Here is a 26,457-nt window from a genome sequence, read left to right as displayed (position 1 = left end):
CACTCCATTGGAAACTGCTGAAAAATATCTATCATGTGTTTCATAATAGTCACATTTTTCTTGGCCTTCCTACAAATAAAGAACTTGCATGTCCCACATGACTGAAATTATTTAAAGGGAAAAATAAAACAGCTTCTTTATAACAAAACATGTCCTTGATATGGACAGCCAATCAATCTCCTGCAGGGCCATCCAGCCACTTGACTGATTTTGATAGGCATCAACAATTACTAGCCATATAGATGCAGCTATAAACCATTTATGACAGATATCTGTTCGTTTTGCATTCAATAACAAAATGTTTTAGTAAAAAAGATTAAAATATTTGTTTGCATCTGTTGTTATCTTCTTATGAAAAAACGATTTCTACATATATTCCATGTACATTTCTTATTTATATATTTTGAATAAACTGAAGATGGATGGTGAGCTTCCTTAAATTGAAGACTGAGACTTGCCCTGTTCTGAGAATTGCAACACATCTGAAAAGAAAAAAGACACATCCTCTTTTCTAGCCAGATAATGAGAGCCCTTCTGCTTTTCCTGGCACACAACATGCACTGAATTATTAACCATTGGATCAGATTCCCGGAGAGCTCAGGAAGGCAGAGGGAAGGCACGTAACCAGAGCCCAGTAATCGGATATGATTTTCTAAAGAGGGAGGAAAGCAAACTCGTATTAATGCAAGTTCTACCAGTGCCAAGGGATAGCATTCTGAGAACATGAGGACAAAGGGCCATTTTGCCCAAATACCAGCTACATACACAACAGTTGTTGAGTTCACATATTGTGCTAAGTGTTTGCTTCGGTAATGGTTCATATAACAAACCATAATGGCCTGCTCGTTGCCAAACTATAAGCCAGTGATGGCGAACCTTTTAGAGACTGAGTGCCCAAACTGCAACCCAAAACCCACTTATGCATCGTCAGGTGCCGGGTGGGTGTGGCCCATTGGCTGGGTGTGGCCAATTGGGGGGAGTGTGGCCCATTGGGTGGGCATTTCCCACGAGAAGTTGAAATTGACTGACTGATTGAACCTTTTTTTTTTTTTTTGCACATGGCAGCAGAGGCCTAAAATGAAAAGGTTTTATAAACCCAGCTGAAGGCCTAGGACTGGGGCGACAGCACGTGTGCCCACAGAGAGGGCTCTGAGTGCCGCCTCTGGCACCCGTGCTGTAGGTTCGCCACCACTGCTATAAGCCATAAACCAGATTGAGCATTAGCCTAATCCTTGTGGGTTCCTGAACAAGGATCATTGTATTGTTTAGGTTGTACTGATGCATGAACCTGGCTTCCTCACTTCCAAACGGAGTTTTGTTTTGGTTCATCTCTTATGTCAAAGAACCCATTTGTGATATAAATAAAAAAAAAACGTTATTATGCATCATTATTCTAAATAACTGGGGAAGGTTTGCAGCTTCATCTCCCTGTGCTTCAAGTCAGAACTCCCAGAACTGAATTCCATTCTTAGTGGCCTCCAGAAGATATTTTTTTTTTTTAAGAAAGGCAATTGAAATGGGAAATTACTAGACAGATGACAAGAGTAATCATACTACACTTTTAGTTAAATATTTGTAAGTGAATTAGGTTTAGTTCAGCTCTCCCCACTACATTAGGGAACACATACAACTGAAAGATGAAGTGCAGCCCTTGAACTAGAAAGCCTTACAGAACCCTGCTCTGAATGAAGTTCTCATAAGCATATAAGGATTGGATTAATTTGCTTGTAAGGAAATATGAGAGCCACCAAATACTTTAAGGATCTTTATTTGTAAATGTTTTGTTAATTTGTTGTTTAAAGTAATGAATTACAATGACAGGTTATACAAGGAAACCCAGTCAGAGTGCCAAGTTCACAAAATACAGACACAGCAGAGGATTCAGAAAGTTGTACATTTGGCTGGATCCCACGACAAATTATGTGCAACTCTCTCTGCTATAGGCAGAAAGGTTCCTATGGCCCATGACTTGCAGGACAGAAGGAGCCTCACAATACTGGATAGTGTTACCTTTTTCAGAAACCAGCCCATTTCCCTTCCCAGGTACTGGTCTGAAATCCACTTTCATTCTAATTAGCCCCCCCCCCAATTCATATTGAGTGGGTTATGTTTGCTTTCAATAAGTTGTCAACAACTCAGATTGCAGTTTTCCAAATCAGGGATTGGCAACCAGTCTGGCTAGGATTGATGGGCTTTGTATTCCCATCAAGCGACATCTGGTTACCTACAACTGTCCAGATGCTAAAAACATGACTCAGTTTGCTCAGGGTTGCAAACTAGAAATTTCACCAACAGTTAGGTGAAATTGGTGAACTTTAGATAGTGAGAACCCACCTACTTCCATCAATGGGCAAAAAGCTTCATGCGCTCCTTTCTCTTGTCTCACTTTCAGAACATACAGAATTTAATGTGGGGTCAATTATGTGCATTGATAGCAGCAGCAGCAGCAGCTGTGCTCTCAGTTCCTAAATAGAGCAAGCAGATCACCATGCTGCTAAATTGCAACAGGCAGAAAAGGCTACTGGGGCCATTCCACGGATCTCCCCAAGGACCAATGCTCTTATTTCTATGTGAGCTTGAAGAACATGGGTCTTCAAAGCTTTGGCAACTTGAAGTGCTGCCCAATCCCTTCAGTTACATAGCTCTCCTTTGTAATTTTAGGCAGGCCTTCTTGAAATTAACGAATTGCAAGTTTTAAAGAACCGGGAACTGCTTTACATATTTTAGTAGTCAGCTAGGTAGACACTATCTGATTTTTGCTTTGCTTTAATTCCTATCTCAAACTATACTGGGCGTGTCATCCCACATAACCTTCCCATAGTAGAGATTTAGAAGCAGTCTTTAAAAACTGCCAATTGTACTCACCAAGGATAAACCTGTTCACCATCAAGGCAGGGAAGAATTGGGCGGGGGAAGGATAGTCATCAGGCCTTGGGCAGCGAGCACGTATGAACTGGCCTTCAGCCTTCATTTAACTTTTCAAACTCATTATATAGACAAAAGCAACTAAGAACAAATAATGCTCCAAAGAAGTAGTCCAATTCGTTTGGGCTTTGAAAAAGATACATTAAAATAATAATAATAAATGCTTTTTCTTCAGTCTGTCCCATTTTCTTCAGTCTTTTCCTTTTTCCTCTGCCATGACAGACTTCTAGATTCTCAGACCCTATTCACTATAACCTGACCTTTACAATATACTTTGGGTCCTAATAAAGCTACAATAAATTAATAGCTATGTATATGTCTGTGTCTACAATTTCTCAAGTATCAAACTAGTTCTGGCAAGAAGTAGTTCCCCTGTGAAACCAGCAACTATTAATCTTGTAGCCTCCCTCAGCAATCTGTAGCACAAGAGTCCTTCTGCCAGTAACAGGCACCGTTGGGTAGAATATCAGTGTTTCCACTTATTGTAATGGCTTGATACCCGTTCAAATCCATCCAACCCAAAGAAAGAGGTCAAACTAGCTATTTGCAAATAACACTGGTGAGAGCTTTTTCAGAGCTTTAAGACCCTCTACTTTTCAGGGAGATTGGAGAGGGGGATTTATGACCCTCCAGGAACTGAACTGTCCCAGTAATCTCAGATGGCATAAACAGGGAAGCTTAAAACTCTTGTTCAGTAACCTCCACAAGACCCCGGTTCCTTGTTCTTGACTTACATCATGTCAACCAGTATTATTTCCACACTATGGCATTCTCACTGTTCCCGTCTTTCACTACTTGATGCAGCTTCCCCCTTTCCTTGCTAGAGCAAGATAGTCAATTCCAATATACAGAAGAAGGAAAAGAGCAAAGGAATATAGCTTTTGTTAGAAAGGGACCGTTTATCTAGCAGGAACTACCACAATATCTATTTGGAATGGACCGAACGGCTTTGGTTAAAGTCATATGCTAAAGGCCAAGTAAAGAAGGACTCTCGAACTATCATTTCACATCACCCAAAGCCTCCAGTAAACACCTGCTCTTTGTGGAATATCAGCTATGGTCCATTTCTAGTACATATATAAGAGAGGTATCTTAGCAGCTCCATGGTTTTGGCACACAAGGAACTGCTACCCTGGAACAGGCGGCTTATATAGTACCAGGCATGCCACTGAATGTGTTAGGCTTCCCCCCAAGCAAATAAATGCCAAGACAAGAGGGCAATGCTGGTGCAACATGCAGAGGGGCTGGTTTTAGTCTGTTGTAACTTAGCATGTTAGTGGCACATGGCAAAAGTCTCCCTGCCCTCTGAATGTATTAGACTAAATTTCAGGAGCTTGCAGAGAAAATTCTAAAGAGAGGACATAAATAGGTTTAGAGCAAGCTTCTTACAAGTTAGACCTTGAAAGCAAGAAATGATAAAAGTTTTGATGTGCAGATTACAGACCCTGTTCCTTGATCAGAGCTCCAGCAGGTTGTGGGGAAATCATTCAAAGGAGACAATCAAAGCCAGACCTGGACACAGGCCACAGAGAGCGGAATTTCTGCTTCCGCTGGTCGAGAGGGATTAACTTAAGTAGATACCTGATTGACTGAGGTCCTCCAAAAATACACAGAATCGAAAGCTTCCTATAAGTTTTGGAGTTAATCACAGGAAAGGGTCTTCCTGATTGCCCTTTAACAGAGAGCTCTAATGTAGTCTAGAATGAAAATCTAGCCCTGGGAAGAGGCAAACGTTGTTAAAAGCTAAAGGTGCAAATTTACCCATATGATCCTTTTTGTTTAGGGACAGATTCTCTCCTGATCCCAGTGCTGCAGCTTAGCAGAACAAGAGGTCTTTTCTTTTTTTTTTTGCTGAGATGAATTTCAGGGAACCCAGTATCAGAAATAGGAAAGCTGCACCTAAAGCAGCTGGAAAGCCCCAAATGCAATGCTGCACAAGCATTTGGACAATCCAGAAACGGGATGGCAAAGCACATGGAAGAAAAGAGCCATCTACAGGCCTGCTATAGAGGATATGGCTGGAGGACAGTGAATGGGACAGAGAAACTCCTTCTCCCACTCTTAGGGAGCAGGCCTAGCCCCAAGCAGGCTACCTCACAGAAATAGGCAAGGCTTCAGAGAATCTGGAGTCAAATGAATTATTGGACAAGCCTCAGCCATGACTGGTAACCACAGCTCTCCCATGAAGACAGCAGGGTCATGTTCTGCATATTGTGAGCCATCTGAAGGTATTTGGATCCAGGGAGTTTGAGGGCAACAGAAACTACCAATCAAGGAAAAACACCAGGAAATGCAAAGAGGATCCCACAGGGCAGATGGCGGGCAAACAGGCAACCAAAGACAAGAGGGATAGAGTACAGCGAGTCAGCCCTCTCTAAGTGGCAACTTTTCTACCTGCACTGGGGGTGTGGGGAAAAAAGGATGCTGGGAGGCTTTCAACACCAGCAGGTTTTGGGAGAATGCTCTGAGCCCTCCGGCTTGCTTGCTTCTTCTTCCAGCTCGACCACATTCAGTTCATCAGCTGCGTAAGTGCGGAGTCCTTCCAGTTCCTTCTTGTGGGCCTGCAGGACCAGCTCTGTCAGACGGGTGAAAGACTGAAAAAGAGGGGCAACCAAGAGGTTTTTTGTTGTTGTTTCTTTTTAAAAACTTGTTTATTTATCGTTAGATTTTTATCCTGCCTTTATTTCTTTACTCAAGGCAGAGAACATACCTAATACTCCTTCCTCCTCCTGTTTTTCCCACATCAACCCTGTGAGTTGGGTTGGGCTGAGAGAGTGACTGGCCCAAAGTCACCCGATTGGCTTGCATGCCTAAGATAGAACTAGAACTCAGAGTCTCCTGGTTTCTAGACCAAACTGCAATCTGGGTGACTGGATGTTTAGAAATAAACGAACTTGCTACTTAAACTAGGTAGGACTAAATCACCTACTTGAGCACCTATTTTAGACTCAAACATACTTAAGAGTTCCTTTTTTCACCCTGTATATATCAATATTCTATAATATATTATACATGTATTTTTTTTCCTTCTCAAAAGGAAGGAAGGCTTTTTACCATTTATGGTGGATGTATGACAAAGCAAGAAAATATTGGAGCAGGATTTATGTGTTAATACAGAAAATTCTTAAAATGAATATAGAAAGAAAACCAGAGACTTTTCTTTTGGGGCTAATGGACAAAATCTTGGAAAAAAAAGGGGAACCTTGATGTTATATATGTTGACAGTAGCAAGAGTACTCTACGCTCAGAAATGGAAGACTACGTCGATTCCCACAGCAAAGGAATGATTGCAAAAACTGATGGAATTAGTAGAGATGGCTAAATTGACTGGACTGATTAAAGAAAAGAATACAAATACTTTTACTGATATGTGGAAACAACTTCTGGACTTTGTGCTTGAGGTGGAAAAAAATGAAACTCTGGTTTTGGGCTTTACCTATTAGCTAGATTTGATGTTATTGAAACATTTAGTTTATATTATTTTGTAAAATAAAAAGTTGAGGTTTGATGTTGATATTTTATTTTACTGCACCAAAAGAAGTTGGAAGACAATGCCTTTTTCCCCCCCTCTTCCTTCCCTCACTTTCTATTCCCTTTTCCCTTCCCTATCTTTTCCACTATTCACTTTTGTATTTTCATTGTATATATTATAAACTAATAAAACTTATATGTAGAACAGAAGGAAGGAAGGAAGGAAGGAAGGAAGGAAGGAAGGAAGGAAGAAAAGAAAAGAAAAAGTGTTATAATTGGAAGACAAAGTTGTCTTGATGTTCATTAAATTTTAGTGACCTGGAAACCCCTATCTTAAATTCTTAACTCTTACCCCAAATTCTTACCTCTTTGATGTTCAAGTTGGTACAGGCACTTGTTTCATAGAAATCCATGCCATATTCCTTAGCTAGCTGAAAGACAAAATAATAACGATTGACATATAAACCCAGAGGACTAGTATATTTTTCTACTACTATCTTCAAATCTACCTTTCCACTTCTATTTCACCTCCAAATCTAAGAAACCTACTTATAGAAGGTAAGAACAATATTCTCCCACAGCTTGTACTCTATGTTATTAATGTATGGTTAGAAAACTGGTTGATCAAGATCTCAGATACAGATCTCAATTCATTTTTAATAAAACAATGATTCACCCAATTTAAAACAAAATATATAGGAGATCTATATAGAAAAGATAGCAGCTTCCTGATTTCATTTCTATAGACTTGTGTATCATGACGTTAAATTGCTTTCCATTGCTTTTATTTGATAGCTCTCACCCACATAAAATATACCTACATATTTAGGTATGATGAGGGCTTCATATAGAAGTTGTGAGAAAAATATTCCTCACATGCTAATTTTCCATGAGGCGGGAAGTTCTTTTGTATAGAATGTCATTTAGTGCCATGAGCTGCTTGGACTAATGCAGCTCAGCTGACAGGCTAGTAGTCCATCACCCTAATAAATGTCTGGCTTCTATAACTGGACCTGCCTATGATTTTTACCTGGAGGCCTTGCTCTCGGCCCACCTGCCTCTTCTGCTCTTCATCTGCTTTATTCCCAATAAGGATCTTCTGGACACCATCTGGAGCATACTGGAAAGGATATGAAAGTCTTTAGTCCATTTCTATCTGCATGGCTAAGTAAGAACTGAGCTGAAAAGTATTGCTCATTTTTATTTATTGCCATTCTTGTGCTTTGCATACAGAGGAGAAAAATCACAGGACCAAATATTTTTATTTCTCGGGATTAAAAGAGCACCATCCAATAATATTCTTCATCTCATAAGCATCTCAACTTGTCCTAGAAGCAATGGGCTTCAAGGACCCAGAATATAACTAAGCCTCCAGAAGGTTAGCCAAACGAATGAGCTCCCACATTTAATTCCCTGCACAAAACCTTTAATTCCAAACTGATTAAATTTATGTGCTGATATGAGAATTTTCCTTAAGTTCACTCAGAAAGCAGCAAGTTATTTCGGTGAAGGGGGAGCAGAATATAAAAGGTCTCCCAAGTTATCGTCTACACTGATTTGGTACACCGGGTGAGAATTATGTGGCCAATCCTGAGGCAAAATGGAAAATATATTACAAGCTATGCTTGTACACCTTTGGAAAAGATTTCTTCGGGGAAAAGTCAGAGAACATTCCTCTGTGCAGAAACAGTCAGACATTCCTTGATTTACAATCGGTCACTTAGTAACCGTTTGAGGTTACAATGGATCTCTAAGTAGGAGTACTTATGACCAGAATTCAAAGTTCTGATGGTCTCCTCCCACAGGTCATGTGACTATGCTTCAGGTGCTCTCAACACCCAGGCTGCATTTACAGCTGTTTGCAGCATCCCAGTCATGTCACCACGTTTTATAATGGCTTTGCCAAAACCCAGCATTTACTTATGGGTTTTGGCAAACCTGCCCCATAGTGAGCCACTGATTTGTTAAATGACCACAGTTTGCTTTACAACTGTGATATTTGCTTAACAACAGTCACAAGAAAGTTCATAAAATCGGATCATTCACTTGGGTGATTTACGACCGTTACGAGTTACGACCATGGTGGCAGGATTCATTGCAGTTGTAACTAGAGGATTACCTGCATAGCCATTTGGCCACAACATTCCCCAGCAAACCTCCCCCAGTAAATTTGCCAACAGCAATGGAATGTTTCTGCTTACTTCGTCCACATCGCTGGCCCATTTCATTATGTGCTGATATGAGCGCTCACTGCTAATGTCGTAAACCAAAAATATCCCCTGCAAAGAGAACCAGGTAAGAGAGCAAAAGAAATGTGAGCATCACGCAAAGTGAAAAAGAAAAGGGACCTTTACTCAGAGGAAAATAAATTTACTATTAGGTCACGTCCTAATATTTACCTCAGAAAACAAGCACAGGAAAGCATTTGGGGAATGATACATTAATATAGAGCAGACATGTCAAACACAAGGCCTGGGGGCTGGATGTGGCCCGCGAAGTGGTTTCATGTGGCCTGCGAAGCATCCTGGAAACAGTGAGGGAATGGCCCCCACTGCCTTGGCCCTGGCCCAGGCCGGCTGGGAGGGAGCCGATGTACAATTTTGTGGTTGCCATCTGTGCTGAAATGCATTCAGTCTTAGCTCCATAAGGCTCTCCAGAAACAGCGAGGAACCAGCTCCTGCCGTGTCGGCCCCGCCCTCTGGGTGCATGCTGGGGAGGTGTAACCCTTTGTGAGGAATGAAGAAATGCACCATGCCTTGGCGCTTGCCCTGGTCCCAACCCCTTCTGCCAGAGATCCTCAGATCTGTCCCACTTCTGCCCAGGCTCCCACAGGCACCCTTGACGCGAACGATGTAGAGCTGGCCCTGCCCACCCAGTAGGCCACATCCACTCCATCCATGCCTACCCAGCAGGCCGCACCCACCCTGGGCACACACCCCCAGCCCCCCCCCAGGGCAACCACAATGCTGATGCGGCCCTCAATGAATTTAAGTTTGACATCCCTGATATAGATGGTAATGGAACCAGTTTGAGGCAGCAGGTTAGAAACTGGGAGACTATGAGTTCTAGTTTAACCTTAGCTATGAAACCAGGTGGGTGACTTAGATTAATCACTCTCAGTCCTAGGAAGAAATCAAGAGCAAATCATTTCTGAAAATCTTGCCAAGAAAACTGCAGGGATTAGTCCAGGTAGTTGTCAGGAGTCAACACTGACTGAAAGACATGTGCGTGCACACATACACACACACATATGCATGCGCTTAATATTATCTGCTGTCCTTTCAGTGGATTAGAGTGGAAATGTAGGAAAATGCTTAAATGTATACTGCATTAGGGATTGGACAGGATAGTCAAATGGTCATTGATACATACTATATTTCTCAAGCCCATCTCCCAAATCTTCCCCAGAGCCTCTCAGTCTTTCTCCTAACATTCTAAAATTATATATGCTATTAGTTTGCAGTGAGGAAAAATGCAAATGAGTCTGGCTGGCTACAGAAATACCCAGAACCTATTGTGAGACTACTCTGGTGCTCCAGCAACATCATTCCGGAAGGGAAAGAAAAAACCACAGAGCTATAAGGTATGTGTGTGTGTATGTGGGGGGGGGAGGGATTTCCCAGCATCCATGCATTTAACAAAAATAAATAAATAAAAAATGCATTTGTGTTAGAAAATATAATAAACAGAGAAATTATACTGCAATTTACAGTGTACAAATTACACTGTGATACTGTAGTTTTTCCATAGACTTCCATATTTCATCTATACTTTTAGCCAAAAATATCATACCTGGGCACGTCTGTAGTACTGTTTAGTGATTGTTTGGTATCGTTCCTGGCCTGCAGTGTCCCTGGAACAGAAGCAGATGTTATTATGATGAGCGGAAAGCTCACTTTTTGTGGGTAATACAATTTATGGCATGAAGTCAATTGCAGCATCCTACTGATAGAAAGCTCAACCTCAAAACTTCCCACAGATTTCAGGAAGAAAAGCACAACAGCTCAACAAAGTTAGGAATAATTTATTCTGTTGTTTTATTTATGGCATTTATATGCTGTTCCAAGCCAGTGTGCAAGAAGAATTAAAAGGGAGAAGATTTATAACAGCAATAAAAGCATTAAAATATTTAAGCACTGCTTATACACCTGCAGTAGTAGGAGCCAAATTATAAAGATGCTGAAATTTCTGAAACTCTGAGATACTGGGGATCGGTTCCCTATCTGAAGGAAGCAATGTCGTGGAAGAAGGTTGGTTTCAGAGATGTCACTGTATGGCATGTTTTAAAACATCAGAGAACAAAGAGAAAACTAAAAGGAAGCAACAGATGGAAAGCATGTTATCTTGACAAAGCTTTATCAATGCATCCTGTTTATCCACTTCAAATTCTTCTCCAAAAGAATTTTCCGTGCAACTTTGTAGAACTTCTTTGTTTTCAGATTCTAACAGACAAATGTTCCTGAGAAACCAACTGGCTTAAAAAGCAGAGTGAAGATTCTCTATAAGTACATAGAGAGGCAATGGGGTTGGCCCAAGGACTGGAGCAACCTGGATGTCAATATTGGTCAAGGTTGGTGTACACTTGGAGGGGGAGAGATATGCAAATTGCCAGAGTAGCTTGAAGAAAAATGCAGACAAAGAGGAGTTAGTTTGCCCACTCTTGTTTTAAGTCTGCTTGAAATGCTGGTTAGTTTGACCACTCTTGCTTTAAGTCTGTTTGAAACACTGGTGATCTATTTCTAAGCTTTAATGTTAAAATACTAATAAGCCCCCAAGAAGCTTTTTATAGAAAAGAAATGGTGGAAGCTGGACTGATGGACATATGGTAAAATAGTATCTTTCAATTCTGGAGACCCCATCCCCAAGTCTAGGGAAGAATTAGAATTAGAAGGTCACGCTTTACATATCAACAAATGAAGGGAAGATTTAAACTAGACAAAAAAGGCCATGGTTTTGAGTTTGCTAAAAATGAGTTGGAAATTCTACTATGTGACGGTGATGATCATATAATTGCCAAGATCTATAAAACATTATTAAAACTGAATTTGGAAAATGAACATGTAAAACACTGTATGATCCAGTGAGTGAGGAATTTTGGGTATATTGTGATGTTTGAACAATGGGAGAATATTTGAATAAAAGGATCAAAATTCACATTAAATTATAAAATGATATATTGCTGGTATTTAATACCAGATAAGTTATCTAGAATGTATAAAGGTATTTCAAATGAATGTTGGAATTGTAAATGTAAAGAAGGGACTTTTTATCATTTATGGTGGACATGTGATAAGGCAAAGAAATATTGAAGTAGGATTCATATATTAATGGAGAAAATTCTTAAAGTGAACATAAAGATTAAACCAGAAACTTTCCTTTCCTCCTAATGGAAAGAGAACTGGAAAAAAAATTTGGAACTCTGATTTTATAGATGGTGACGGCAGCAAGACTGCTCTATGCACAAAAGTGGAAGGATGTCTCGATTCCTACCATGAACGAATGGTTACAAAAGCGGATGGAATTAGCAGAGATGGCCAAATTGACTGTGCTGATAAAAGAAAAGAACATGATTTTGGGTTTTAACAATTAGATTGATTTGCCGATACAGAAATGGCTAGTGCATATTACTATAGAAATGTAAAAAGTTGAAATTTTATTTTAATATTTGATTTTACTGCAACAGAAAGAGTCGGAAGTCAATGCCTTTTGTTTCTTCCCCTCCCTTTCTTCACACTTTTTTTGTTTTCCCTTTTTCTACTGTCGTCCCCTACTGTATGCTTTTGTAGTTTCACATTTTATATTATAAATGAATAAGACTAATTAAAAAAAATACTAATAGTCAGAATTTTATTTATGTTTAAATATATATAGCCACTCATCTCAAATATATGACTCTAGAAGGCTCACAGCAATTTATAAGGAATATAAAAAACAAAGCCAATACAAAAATAAAGGTATAAAACCATATAAAAACCATATGATGATTTAATGGTGGCGCAAGGACAATGGAGAGGAACTGAAATGAAAGCATAAATAAGCAGATAAACAAAACCAGCCAATGCCAAACTTCTGCATATCGTGTCAAATACATTTGGTGCTTATTTCAGAACAGGATGACACTTCTAGGCATGCTTTTTAGGGAGTAAGAAATTTAATTTTCTGAATAAACATACTTTCTAATTGTACTGTAAGAATAAGTCTTTTAAATACACCCTATTTACCACATATTGCCCAATCATGGGAAAAGGGGCTAATGGATAGGTGCAGCACAAAGGACTGAGGGACTGTCACATGATGAAAATTATATTCATTAGCCATTCTGATTTTCCCACAGATTCACATGGATAAATGTATACTTATTGACATCATATCATAAAAATGTTTAACATATCTCACTATGGAAGTCCTTGTCTACATTGTACATACAGTACTGTACACAAAAAAGAAGAGAGATGGAGACAGGGAAGGAAAATAAATTAGTAGAATAGCGAGTCTTACATTAGTTAAATAGATAACTGGACCAAACAGCAGTGTGAACCGTCAGACTGCTTGTTTTCCCACCTGTTTCTCTGAATTGTGTAAAATTAGAAATCAGGAACAATTTCCAACTGTATTTATTCTTCATCCAAGGCCAAGCACATTCACTTGCACAGCAGAATGAAGACAGTAAAGGGCAGTGGAAGAGTCCAAGCAGCTGCTGTGTACTGATTATCTTTCTGCTTTTACAGCCTTTGTCATACCTGATCTGGACTCTGGCCCAAAAGTGGCCACAACTAATATTTTTACAAGGTGTGACTTCCCAGTCAATGTATCCCAGAACATACTGTACACAGGGTATGTTTCAGGTTTCAGTTTGGGAAACATGTGTGACTTGGCTGCCCCCTGCTGGGTAGGTTTAAATGTATTCCTCTTAAAAACAGAAAATAAATATCCCTTTCATGCCACACATAACAATGAGGCATCTACGTTCCATTTTAACAGGGCATTACTCACTGCATATTCTCTTTAAGTTGTCAATATCTGCAATTTGCAGTAGGAAAAAGGGACAGCCAAGTCTCAATGTGGAGTGGGGCCACTATGATCAAAGGATTAAAATTCCTCAATCCCATGGTCAGCTCTCCTTTTGTATCCCACAGAGAGAATGGAAGATAGAAGGGAAGCTGAGGAGAAATCTCAGTCCACATGAAGGGAGAGAACTGGGCAAGGAAGAAGTGCAGTAAGATATGACTGTCCTATCAGCTTTGGCTCTGGCCCAATTCAGCACAGGATTTCAATCCCAGTATTGTGCAATCTCTGCCAAAGAATTGATCTCCCAGCCCTACACCAATGAACCGCTCAGCTCACACAATAAATAAACAATAAAAGCATGATGATGCAACTGAGTCATGAAGTCAAAGTGGAAATAATAGGAATGAAGTGGGTTGTGTTAGTTGCATCATGACATGCAGCTCATCAACAGCACAATGTCACAATGTGTGTGATGTCACTTGCTCCGCTGCAGTTACCCATGCCTATGTCCAAGCAACACCTCAAACTTCACTGGCCCTCTTTATCTGAAGATATTCAACATAGAATATTAATTCCTTACTGCCACTAATAATTTTAAAAGCTTGTGATTTGCAAAGTGTTTTAATACGTGTATGTATATGTTTACTTTCTAACTACCCTTTAAATTAGATCACATTCTTTGTCAATTTATACTGAAATGTGTAATTTGTGTAAGATCTCTCAATTAATCCGTAACAAGGAAAAACATAACACCTGTATTACTTACCAGATCTGGATTCGGACCTTAATTCCATCTACTTCTATAGTCTTCATTTTAAAATCAACTCCTATGAACAATAAAATAAAATCATATGGAGTGCAAATAGTAAGCCTAGCAATTATCCAATATATTTTGCTGTATGAAATTAAATTATGGTTAGAATGTTAAAGCAGAGACATTATGTCAAGTCTGTGAGTTTGTCAAGTCCTACAGTTCTGGCAAACTCAGGATCAAAAACTACCTTGATTTCCAACAATATCTTCATTGCCAATAAGGTAAAATAATAAGAGCTTGAAAGCGTGTCAAAGCAATTCCCAAATCAACTTATACTTAGTGTAATCAAGACAGACTTATTCAGTGAAATCCAATTGAGTCCAATTCTTTATTTGCTTACACCCTAGAAACAGGTAGTCCTCAACTTACATTCATTTAGTGAGCACTACAATGGCGCTGAAAAAAGTGACTTATGACCATTTTTCACATTTACAACTTGCAGCATCCCTATGGTCACATGATCAGAATTCAGACACTTAGCAACTGGTTTGTATTTATGATGGTTGCAGTGTCCTGGGGTCATATGATCATCTTTTTTGACCTTCTGACAAGCAAAGTCAATGGGGAAGCCAGTTCACTTAACAACCATATTACTAACTTAACAACTACAATGCTTCACTTAACAACTGTGGCAAGAAAGGTTGTAGAGTGGGGCAAAACTCACTTAACAATTGTCTGGCTTAGCAATGGAAATTTTGGGCTCAATTGAGATAATAATAATAATGATGATGATGGAAGGGACCCTGGAGGTCATCTAGTCCAACCTCCTGATCAGGCAGGAAACCCTATAACATTTCGGACAAAAGGCTGTCCAGTCTCTTCTTAAAAACTTCCAGTGTTGGAGCATTCACTGCTTCTGGAGGCAGGTTGTTCCACTGGTTAATTGTTCTCACTGTCAGGAAGTTTCTCCTTAGTTCTAGGTTGCTTCTCTCCTTGATTAGTTTCCATCCGTTGCTTCTTGTCCTGCCTTCAGGTGCTTTGGAGAATAGCTTGACTCCCTCTTCTTTGTGGCAGCCCCTGAGATATTGGAACACTGCATCATGTCCCCCCCCCGCCCTTCTCTTTATTAAACTAGACATACCCAATTCCAGAAACCGTTCCTTATATGTTTTAGCCTCCAGTCCCCTAATCATCTTTGTTGCTCTTCTCCGTACTCTTTCAAGAGTCAAGGACTACCTGTAGACAGAATTTTGCCAGACTTTAAAGCTAATAAATATACCCCGAGAGATTCTAGGGTGTGATTATCCTGAACTCCCCCCCCCAATCCGGTTGAGGACTTTGCTTCTATCTGGAATATATTGCCTCCTCCCGAAGAAACCAGGGTGCTTCTGCCAACATTCCTCTCCTCTCCTTCTCCAGGTGCACATTCCATTACATTTATGGGGACTTCTAGGGAAGCAATAGTGATCTGAAAATGACTTCGTTGAGCTGGTGACCATGGTGGAACAGAGAGCCAGCAAATGAATTGGCTTCTCAGAATTCCTCTCTGGACAAGGAGAGACCTCGGGATCATCCACAAGTGCTCATGCAATAATTCCCCATGAGTAGACTTGTAAGATATAAGTCTTCAGTGGGTTAGACTCTGGGATCTGAGGAATCACCATCTTTGCTCAAACTGCAGCTGGCACCTTTAAAAGGGCACTGGATTTACATGCTTCCTTTCTTAATCACTTCTGGAAATTGCTTGCTATGGGTTTTTCATATATATATATAAAGAAACTTCAAAATGGCAAGTTTCACTACATCGGCTGAGTTTCCATCAATCCTTGGTAACATATTTTTTTGGGGGTGGATTTTAAAATGACAGATTACAAGAATGATATGGAAAAAGATATTACACTGCATTTACAAATGAAACTGACTGATGTCTTAATAATTAAAAGGAATATACAAACAACAAACCAAGAGTGACTTGGATGATTCACCATATTTTCTGTTCTGTAAGACATTCCAGTACGATTAGTATTGTTCTCTATATCTGTTTTGTTTTCAGAAACCCCCATTGCTTGAGCAGTTGAGCCTACTTGTACACAAAACTAACCCCATGCTGTATTTACACTCAGACATACAATCTAAGTCAACATTGTGATGGTGCAATCTATCCTTTTTCTTTTAAAATTCTTCCTAGTTACAACACACTGACCAATCTATTCTTGGTCTTCTTATCTGTAAGCATTCCGTAACATCTCAGCAGCAGAACCATTTCAGCCAACTAAAGATGAAATTCTCTTAAGTAATATCTGGTGTTAAAAGACTGAACCCTATGTTACATTTCAGGGTTTATTTGGCATTGATCCTATCAATCTCAGTCAAAGAACCTGGGTCCCACAAGTAACAGAAAGGCATAAAAATGTTAAGAGTCTTAACATTCTCCTAAAGGAGAAATACAAATACTTTTCTCCTAAAGTCACAAATACAAACAAGTATTATGGAGAAAATAATAATGGATAGTGCAGAAATTCAATTGGTGCTCTCTTTCTGACTCTAAATCGTTAAACATATAAACCAGCAGGATACAAATCTCCCCTACTGAATTTTTACCTGGCAGGCAGATTTTAAAGTTACCCAGGAAAAGATAAATTCTAAATAAACCTTTATGGAGTGCTCAAAACTGCCCTACAGGTAGAGAAAGAACATCTGGGTTGCTATTTCAGGCATGTTGCCAAAGTCTCCTTGAGGCCTGTATCTTCTTTTGCTTGTAGTGCAAAATGTAGAAGTGTAGGGATCCTGAAGGAAAGGAACTTCATTTGTAACCTGCTAGCTTATTCTAGCTGTAGCATAAGAAATTGTATAGAATTTGCAGCAAGACTTTAACATTCTATAGAGAAGGACACAGGTTCACGAGTGCTTTGCCAGGTTTAATCATCCAATCAACATCCAGTCAAAGTGGTAAAATCTCTGGATGCCTTTGCAACATTAAGGTAGAGGGACTGATAGCGTCACTTGGGTGAAGTCATTTCCAGTATCTATTATTTATTTATTTAGCCACCCATCTCAGCCACATGACTCTGAGTGGCTTACAATTCTAAAATTTTTGTTGTTGTTGTTGTTAGTTGCAAAGTTATGTCCGACCCATTGCAACCCCATGGACAACATTCCTCCAGGCCTTCCTGTCCTCTACCATCTTCTGGAGTCCATTTAAGCTCACGCCTACTACTTCAGTGACTCCATCCATCCACCTCATTCTCTGTCATCCCCTTCTTCTATTGCCCTCAATCGTTCCCAGCACTAGGCTCTTCTCCAGTGAGTCCTTCCTTCTCATTAGGTGGCCAAAGTACTTGAGTTTCAACTTCAGGATCTGGCCTTCTAAAGAGCAGTTGGGGTTGATCTCTAGGACTGACGAGTTTGATCACCTTGCAGTCCAGGAGACTTGCAGGAGTCTTCTTCAGCATCAATTCTTTTGGGGTCAGCCTTTCTTATGGTCCAACTTTCATAGCCATACATTGCAACTGGGAAAACCATGGTCTTGACTATACGCACGTTGGCAGAGTGATGTCTCTGCTTTTTAGTATGCTGTCTAGATTTGCCATAACAATGAAAACCAACAAATCAATAAAAACATCCAAAGAATCTACCTACTATTTTCACTTGTGATAACGAGGCTCTGAACAGAAAGAAGCAATAGAATTCAATTTACTATAAGATGTCTAGTTTGGTTAATTAGGCTAAATAACAGCAACATTAGAAAAGAATATTTGGAGCTTAGGGTTGAACTGTGGTGCTCAGAGAGCACCAAAGACGCCAATAATTACATTCTTCAGAAGAATTTTCTGATTGAAGATTAAGTATATTGTCTTGGGACAGGCATGCTGGCTGAGGAATTCTGGGAGTTGAAGTCCACAAGTCATAAAAGGGCCAAGTTTGAAGACCCTTGTCTTAGAAGATCATACTGGTCTTTGATGGTGACCCACAAATTGTATTGGAATCACTAGGAACAGTGTACTCCAAAACTCTTATTTTGCAAACTTCCCATAGTTGCCCAAATGATATTTTCATTATCAGGGTACAAGTGAGGATTCTGGTCTTATATCACTGAGTGGGAGAACAAGACCATTTTGTAAATGGCTCATTGTGGAAGACATTGTATTGGCAAGAATGGAAAGTTTTTATTGCAAAACTGGCCAAAGTCATCTTTGATCAGTTTTACGTTTTAACCAGTCCCTGCAGCAGACAGGCTTTTCAAGTCGGACAACACGCCTGTAATTTTACCCCGTGATCCTGCTAATCTTCCATCTCAGCAACTCAAGAAAATAGAAAAATGGGGCCTGAAAGTCTAGCCAGTCAATAATCTTCTCTGCTTTTTTTAATTGAAAAAACAAAAACAAAAAACCTTGCACTATATATATGTTTGGTTTTTTTTCCCAACAGAGATACCCATTCCCAAGCTGGAGCCCTGCAAATGGACTGAGCTTCAACTCTTGTAATGCTGATCCAATTATACTGGACTATTCTAACTTTATTATGGCAGGAGTCCCCAACCTCCAGGCTATGGCCCGTTCGGAACAGGACCCTGGAAATGGCAGGTGAGTGCATGCATGTGTGTAGCTCCATTTGTGCAAATGGCAGGCGTGTTTGCCTGCTGGTCATTCAAATGGACCTGTGTACGTGTGACCATCCTCTCTCTCCCCACCCCTGCCGGTCGACAAAGCTGGAAAAGTTGGGGACTGTTCACTATGGGAATTATGGAGCACATTATCACCTCACCTAGAGGTCATCAGCATTAGGAAGGTATGATATGGAGAGACTTCTCAATGTAAGAAAAAATGTGGATAACATTATGAACAATCTGGCAAGGGTTTATTTTGCTGCAAGCCTACAAAAGCAGTATCAAAGTACATTTTTCCATCCTGGTTAAATAGCTTTTAAAAAAGAAAGAATAATGAATGAGTCAAGGCTTCACACATATCAGAATGCTTTAGGGCAATTTAAAGGCAATTATTATGGTATCATTTTTTTTTTTTTGCAGACTACAGTCTATCATTAGGGGAAGTGACACATTTATTACTGCTATTGCTATAAAAATTTACAACAGCAGTTTAGAAAAATCCTTGGTGAATTTAGAATGACATCTACCATGGCAAAGAAGATTGTACAAAATATGATTATTTCTATGCAGCACTAGGGGGAAAAATATCTTACAGTACAATTAGTAAGAAATTGTCATAACTGTTTATAAGCAAGATAAGAGAACAGGTAACTAAGCCACCATTGCAAAATTTTCTGATTTATGATTGGCATGACCAACAAAACTGCCTTTTAAAATATAAGATTAACACTTAAGTCATATGATTTTTTTCTTCACAAATGCAGTTTGTGATAAATCCTCATGATTGTGGGAGTCTCTTTCTTATTTTTGTTTTCTTCAGAATGAAGTAAAAAATCCCTATGAACCTAAGGATAAATGCTAAAGGGTCTATTGTTTTTGCTGCCATCATCAAAACTTTTCTTGGTCTGGGAATTATTTTTTCTCCCCCTTCTCCCTCTTTCCTAATGTGACCAGGTATAATGTAGGGAAGACATTGAACAGCAGGGTGAAAAGAAATAATTAAATGAATTTTTATTAAATAGCTTAAAATGAATTATAAACAGGCTGCTTTAATCTTATAATAACCTATAGTCTATCATTTCCTGCTTTCCCTGGAACTAAGTATCTAGAACTTGGTTCCCTGTAAACTTTAACTAAGTGAAATGGGGCAAAACTTTTTGAACCAAGGTACCTCAAATGGGCTAACTTTCAGAATGTGTCCAAAATCCGGGAACTATGAACTCCTATGGAATTTACATTTTATGACATAAAAATTATCATAAAACAAAATTACGACATAATACAAAATGGCATAAAACATTTGCTGTGCTAATGCTTAACTGTGCCATACAGTTCAACATAGGCTATTTTCAAGGCAGGTACATCTCTAATTGTATTCCAACTTTTCCAGTGAAGGCAGTCCATTAGAATCTCTACCAGCTATTGAAGTCATTGAGGAAACTGATAAGAAAATACCTATGAAAGGATGACCCAACGTGTCACGGGTTGTCTATTAAGTTCTTGTGAGCTTACTTTACATTTCTTGTGAGATTTGTCTTAGTGGTTCCAGTCCTGCCTGTTGTGTAAACACAGTTGCTGCCCCTGAAAGTGGCCATCATAACCATTAGCTACCTATGAATTTTGTTTTCTTTTTAGTAGTATCATTTTTTAAAATAAGCACAATGAAAAATACATTCAACATTATCTTAAACATGATTCTAGCATAATTTTTCCCAAAAAAGTCATTAGACCAGAGTCACATATGCCTCATGAATGAGGAAATTTCCAAAAATGTTTATAATGCAAATCTAATTCTATCAAATGTAGTTTTTGTCCTAGTCTATCAGCTAAGTTTTAGTAACCTATCTCAAATTCAAGGCAAAATATGGCCTTTGATTATGAAAACTTTTTGTATGTCATTAGAAGTCTGTTAGTGACTTTATTCTCTAAATTCATACTTCTTTCATTGCAATTCTGGATTATGTGTAAAGGAAATAGAAATAAGTTATGGTAGAAATAGATACTTCTAATGGTGGGAGTGGAATATACTGAGGACTCTGGATGACACCATTAAGATGGGTAAGAGGGATTGATTTTGCATCTGATAAGGCTCGGTTTCACATCAGTTGATAGTGGATGGGTGGTAGATGAAGTGAGGGGTGAAGGGTAGTAGATAAAGTAAGGAGTGAAGGAGGATCATGGCCACAAAAATGTGGCCCTGTAAATAGTTGGAGAAGAATGAGGTAGCACCAGATAACAGCATTTGAACGAAGGGAAGGGAAAGGAAAGGAAGAGGGAAGGGAAAGGAAGGGAGAAGAGAAAGTAGAAGGAAGGAACTGGACTGTGCGATGGTGTCAGAAAACTGAAAATACAAGTGAAGAGAGGAAGAGTTCCAGCATTGCCATGACCTCATCTAGTGTGAGATTTTGAAACTGTAGACACCATTACGGAGTTGCTTCATGGAAAGTCAATAGTAAGAGATTAGACTTGATGAATTGATCTATGAAAGGCTGAAAGGCTTCTATGTCAATCTGCTGTGAAAGGATTGGTGAGTGCAGGCCAGCAAAGGAAGGAAATAAATAGAGAAGGTGCTCAAATATAGACATAGAAGAGCAGAGGGACATTCAGGAGATCACTGGTATCTGAGGTTGTTGTTTTTCTCTCCCACTTTAATTGGTTGATCTACCAAGAAGCTTGTGTTGTTGATCTGTTTCTGTGCCATAAGACAAGAGGAAGAGACTAAAGGATATTTCTTAAGTGAAAAACACATGGCAGGGAAGTTGGACACCCTCCCCCCCAATACATAATGGGGTGAATGGAAAAGAGATTCTGCCCACACCAAGAGCCCTAGCTGGACTGGAAAAACAGAATGTGCCTCTATGGCTCCATCACCTACCAATAAGATTCATATTCTGTCTGGCAGATTTGTGCAATTGAGAGAGTGTTATGTACTTGGACTGGGATTTAGCCATCAATCGACCCTTCAAAGAGCTGATTTTTCTTTTTCTCAATTTAGCCAGCTTAGACAAATCTCCAACCTATCTTTTTTTGGGGGGGGGGGGATTGGAGAACCTGGTACCGCTTCAGTTTTAGAGGGTTTTGGAGGAAATGGATTTCTGGATTATTCTCTATTGAATTTTAAGCCCAAGTCTAGGATGGAAACAGCACCGGTCATCCTGAAAGATGGGATGGAGGGCATCTACCTCTCTGCGATACCTGTTATCATAAATTATAGTATCGTCCTGATGCTTCTGTGAGGATTGGAGGAATTGTTCAGTGGTGGCATCAGTCTTTCTTTATTGAGTGGTTTCAGTGTGTAGAGAGGAAGAAGGATGCTCTAATGTAGGGGTGTCATGCGGAAGCCGTGCCCACCCCATTGCCAGCAATGGCAAAACTGTCCCGATACGTTGTGCGATATCACTTGATGTTGCAAGTTTGACATGTCTGATCTAATGGTTGCCCTATCCATACTATTCCACATTTGTATAAAGTTATTGAGAAAGTCCTGGTGCCTCCTTACTCTTGGATGAAGTGTCATTAGTATCCTGATGATACTGAATGACACTGATACATCATCACAGCCAAGATTGCTGTGGAAATCCTGACTTGGTGCCTAGAGATCCAGATAGGTCAAAACAAGCTTATTTTAAATTCCTCTGTTGTTCAAATTGTTCTTTGGTGGTGCCAGATCTCGCTTTTGAGGGTTTATACTTGTCTTAAGGAACTGATCTGCAATATGGGTTTCTCCTGGCCTTATATTCCAGAATTGATTCATCTAACCAGATTGCCTGATGTGAGCCACTGACTATTTCTTGAGAGCAGGAATACAATATCCTTTGCCTGCCCCCAGAGCCCCAGGACGGCAACTTTCTCCCATCTATTTCTGCAGTGGGCTAAAAGTAACATTTTCTGTTTTTTGTCAATACACAAGCAATGCTGCCTGGTTTACCTACTGCTCATTTAATTCTTCACAAATGCCTTCACACCGACTGGCTTGTTCGCACTCTGGCAGGAATATCCCTTCCCTCCAATCACTGCTCTCCATACCATTTTTAAAAAAAAATTACCTGGAGGAATAATGAAAGCCTGGGTTTAAAAAATAAATAAATTCATTGATGGAATAGTGAAAGAACAGATCTGTCTATTGTTCTTTACAAATTAACTGATGAAACTGTGAAGAAATGCCCTGGGTGGGAGAGACAAAGAAAAAGGGAATCTAAGCAATTGAAGGACCTGGTGCATCTGCTTCAGGCAGAACTTCTGTCTGCCATAATCACAGCTGAAAGTGAAAGAAACAGCTGAAATCAAGAAAGGAATTTTTAAAAATCAAATTCATTCCAAGTCCATTTATGCATAGGAGGCAAACAGTTAAAGCTGCAGAGCAGAAACCCAAGTAAATATCACAGAGCTACTAAAACAGTGAGTTTTTCAATTTATATCTTAAATGTTTAAATTTGGATGAAACCCCTCTAAGTTCAGATGAGTAGGATGACTCCTGAAATTGAAATGAAAATAAATTAATATTGTTTAAAGCAGGGCTTTTCAACCTTTTCACCCATTGTACACTTTTAGGATATGGCAACATCTGAGTACCACCAGTCGCCTAGCAAGGTGTCCAAAACTTGATGACCAAAAAAAAAAAAAAAAAGGAAAAAAGTGATAAAGTACAGGTAGTCCTTGATTTACAACAGTTGACTTAGTGACTGTTCGAAGTTACAGTGGCACTGAAAAAAGTGCCCCCCAAGCCACAGCCGACAAGACACCTGCCTGCCCGCCTGGTGGCGCTCTTCCTCCTCTCCGAGGTTTCATTGTTGTGAGCATTTCTGTTGAAGATTGGCAGCAGGGGTGGGGTGGGGGATATTTGGTTTCATCCAGCACTTATGAACAAATAAAAGATGTATCCAAAGGAAGTTCCTTGACTTCCTTTGGTCCAAAGCTCCATTACAAATCTCACAAACCAGAACTATCTAGATCAGGGGTCCCCAACCCCCAGGCAGCAGCTCGGTACCCAGCCACGGCCTGTTCGGAACTGGCTGTGAAAGTGGTGAATGCACGTGTGCAAACCTTCATTTGCACAAGTGGCAGGTGCATATGCCTGCCGCTTGCGCAAATGTAGCTGTGTGTGCACACTCATGGCATTTGCACAGAACCATTCCCTCCCCCCCCACCTCACTGGTCCACCAAACTGGAAAGGTTGGGGAATGCTGATCTAAATGAATGATCCAGTGACTGAAGGTTTTACCTGGAACTGTATAATCACTGTTAATCTTTAGATGTGATTGCCAGTAGACTATTACTTCATACCTCTGCCACTATGTTATCATGTTGAGAAGAGATGAAGCACAGGGGTCTCATGTGCCAAACCAGCTTCTACTAGCAGACTTCCAATGACTGCTAATCAACCAAAATCATTATTCCTCACAATTTCCAGTGATTTCTACTGATATGTCTGTGAGCGCTTTCAACAACCCCCATGACAGGCCCACCAGCAGCACTCAGACCTCTGACAGGAGCTATCTGTCCCTTTCCAGGAACTCTTCTGCTTCAGAGAGAAAAAAGAAGGCTATCAGAAAGACAGAAAATGCCATCACTTGTACCTCTCCCCCAGATCCATTTTCCTTCCTCTTTGGTTCATATATGTCACCCCCAGCAAAACAGCCCTGGGGAAATGCAGTCTTCAACAGAGGAGGGGCTCCCCCCCAGCTAAGGATTCAATTCAGTCTTTTCAGAAGAACCACCCCAAAACACCTGAAAGGGGGGACTTCTTTCCCCCTTTTAACATAACCATCCCAGTTGAAAGTCAATAAGCAAAGAGCTATTTTCTGTTGCTTGGTTTCTCTCCCCACCACCACCACCTCCGCTTTCCACATCTGACTCACGGATGTATGCCTTCCTCATGCTTTTACAAGACTGACGTCGCGTTTATTTTCACCTTAGAGGTGAGCTGGCATTACTGCATCCAAGAGCAGCAGTACCAGCAGCCGCCCGTAACTCAAGATCCAGGACGCCGATTGACTAAACACTGACTCCCTGCAATTGAAAGCACCCCTATAGCAGGCCCGGCACGGAGGCAGCATCGAACAGGTAATCGGAACCTCAGGCACTTGGGAAAGGATTGGGGAACGGGGGTTTTCTTCACTCTCCTAAAAGTGGCGGGCGGCTCTACCTCGGGAGCCGGATTCCCAGATTTGAAGTCTCCCCCTTCCCGGTTCCAGGTTATTAGAAGCGGCGGTGCGGATACACTCGCGGGTTAACCCTCGACAAAGGCGCAGTGGCTTGACGTTCGATGCCCCCCGCCCGCCCCTCATGAGATCCCTAGAAGAACAGCCGTCAAGCCTCAACCATCGCCTATTCCTACGAAAGGCATATTGCACGGCGAATAAGCGGCCCGGGCTTCCTCCCGCTCAGCCCTCCGGATGCCTTTGTCTGCTGTTCCAGATGGACGGAGGTGGCGGAGAAGCTACCGAGTCCCGACCAGCCCGGATCCCTCCTCCTTTCCTTCCCCCCCCCACCTCGCCCAGTACCGATGGTAGAGATGTGCGAAGAGTGGAACTCGTTGTCCGTGAAGCGGCACAACAAGCAGGTCTTGCCCACGCCGGAGTCCCCGATGAGCAGCAGGCGAAAGAGCACGTCGTATTGCTTGGCCATGGCGGGGGCCGGTCGGGCTTCAGCCCCGCGTTGCGCCGGCTGCCATCCCAGCCGAATGCCTTCCGCTCCCGGCGTCTCTTGGTCTGGAGCGGCGGTAGCCCCAGAGGCGAGCGGGCAGGCGGGAAAGCTGGCGTTGCAGGAAGGGGGAGGGGGGAGAGGAGACGAGAGAACGCGAGCAATAGCGCCTCTTCGATCACTTCGATCCACTAAGGAGGAAATCCAAAGAATGGGGGAAATTAGAGGCGGTTGGTGGCGCCGCCGGCAGAAAAAAATCACCTCTCCTCCAAGCGCGGCTGGCAGGGAGGATGGAAAGCGCTACAGCAGCTGCTGCTCCTATTGGAGAGTGGGGGTGACACAAGAACCCACGCAGGGAGCTCTTCGGGCGCGCGGAACTGAGACGCGCCCCCCCCCCGCGCCCCCGGCTTCGAGATCCGGCTATTTGCCCCGCGTGCTGACGACCGGCGAAAAAGGCGGGGAATGAAGGGAGGCGGAGGCTGAGAACGTTCAACTGGGCGGAGTTTTATGCTGCCGGCTGCCTCAAATTGCCGGAGAATGGCGAGGAAGGGTAACGGTGGATATATTAGAAAGGTGCTATTTCAAAAGGCAATGGGGCTATATATATTTTTTCCCTTGAGGAAGAAAAAGGCGTTTCGCTTCTCGTACAAGAAGCTTCATCAGTTCTGGCTGGATGGGGAGTGGGGACAAAAGTGGTACTATATGTAATGACCACTATTATCTCAGTCAATTTATGCCGTTGTAGTCAAACCACAGTTTAATCTGTTGGGCAAAACGGAACTTTTTAGAAAAAGGAAAAGTGCTAAGCAGGTACTTAAAAACAGTGATAAGCAGAGTTTGGAGGCTGTGTGTGTGTGGTTTTTTTTTTTGCTAGAAGGCTAAGACTTTGCTTGAAATTCATTAACTTGGCCATTGTTGGAAATATAAACTTACATTCGGTAGACTCAATTCAGTTTAATAGGTTATGATTATATTTTCTTCGCAGCAAGTGCTGAAGAATAGTTGTTCAAAACACTGGGGATTGATATTAATACTCTTGACATATTAATTT

General features: G+C 40.9%; 1 protein-coding gene across 3 annotated transcripts; it reads right to left on the bottom strand.

Moving 5' to 3' along the window:
• Positions 1-1,737: 1,737 nt before the first annotated feature.
• RAB15 (RAB15, member RAS oncogene family) lies at positions 1,738-25,789 on the bottom strand. Of its 3 annotated transcripts, XM_039354338.1 has the most exons (8): positions 25,268-25,397; positions 15,300-15,394; positions 14,171-14,231; positions 10,189-10,249; positions 8,598-8,675; positions 7,427-7,516; positions 6,762-6,827; positions 1,738-5,519 (listed from the first exon to the last, which is right to left on the bottom strand). In XM_039354338.1, exons 2-8 carry the CDS (start codon positions 15,349-15,351, stop codon positions 5,361-5,363), a joined length of 567 nt encoding a protein of 188 aa, XP_039210272.1. In that variant the 5' UTR covers positions 15,352-15,394; positions 25,268-25,397; the 3' UTR covers positions 1,738-5,360. The 3 variants fall into 3 exon arrangements, with proteins under 3 accessions (XP_039210272.1, XP_039210273.1, XP_039210271.1); XM_039354339.1 differs by lacking the exons at positions 15,300-15,394; positions 25,268-25,397 and adding an exon at positions 25,668-25,789; XM_039354337.1 differs by lacking the exon at positions 15,300-15,394 and having other exon boundaries at positions 25,268-25,420.
• Positions 25,790-26,457: the final 668 nt, after the last annotated feature.

This window comes from Crotalus tigris, unplaced genomic scaffold (genome assembly GCF_016545835.1).
Source record: "Crotalus tigris isolate CLP2741 ecotype Arizona unplaced genomic scaffold, ASM1654583v1 scf7180000018550.1270297659:1495590, whole genome shotgun sequence".
Classification (NCBI taxonomy): domain Eukaryota; kingdom Metazoa; phylum Chordata; class Lepidosauria; order Squamata; family Viperidae; genus Crotalus; species Crotalus tigris.
The sequence above is the reverse complement of the archived record's forward strand: the minus strand, read 5'-3'. Positions and strand labels throughout refer to the sequence as shown.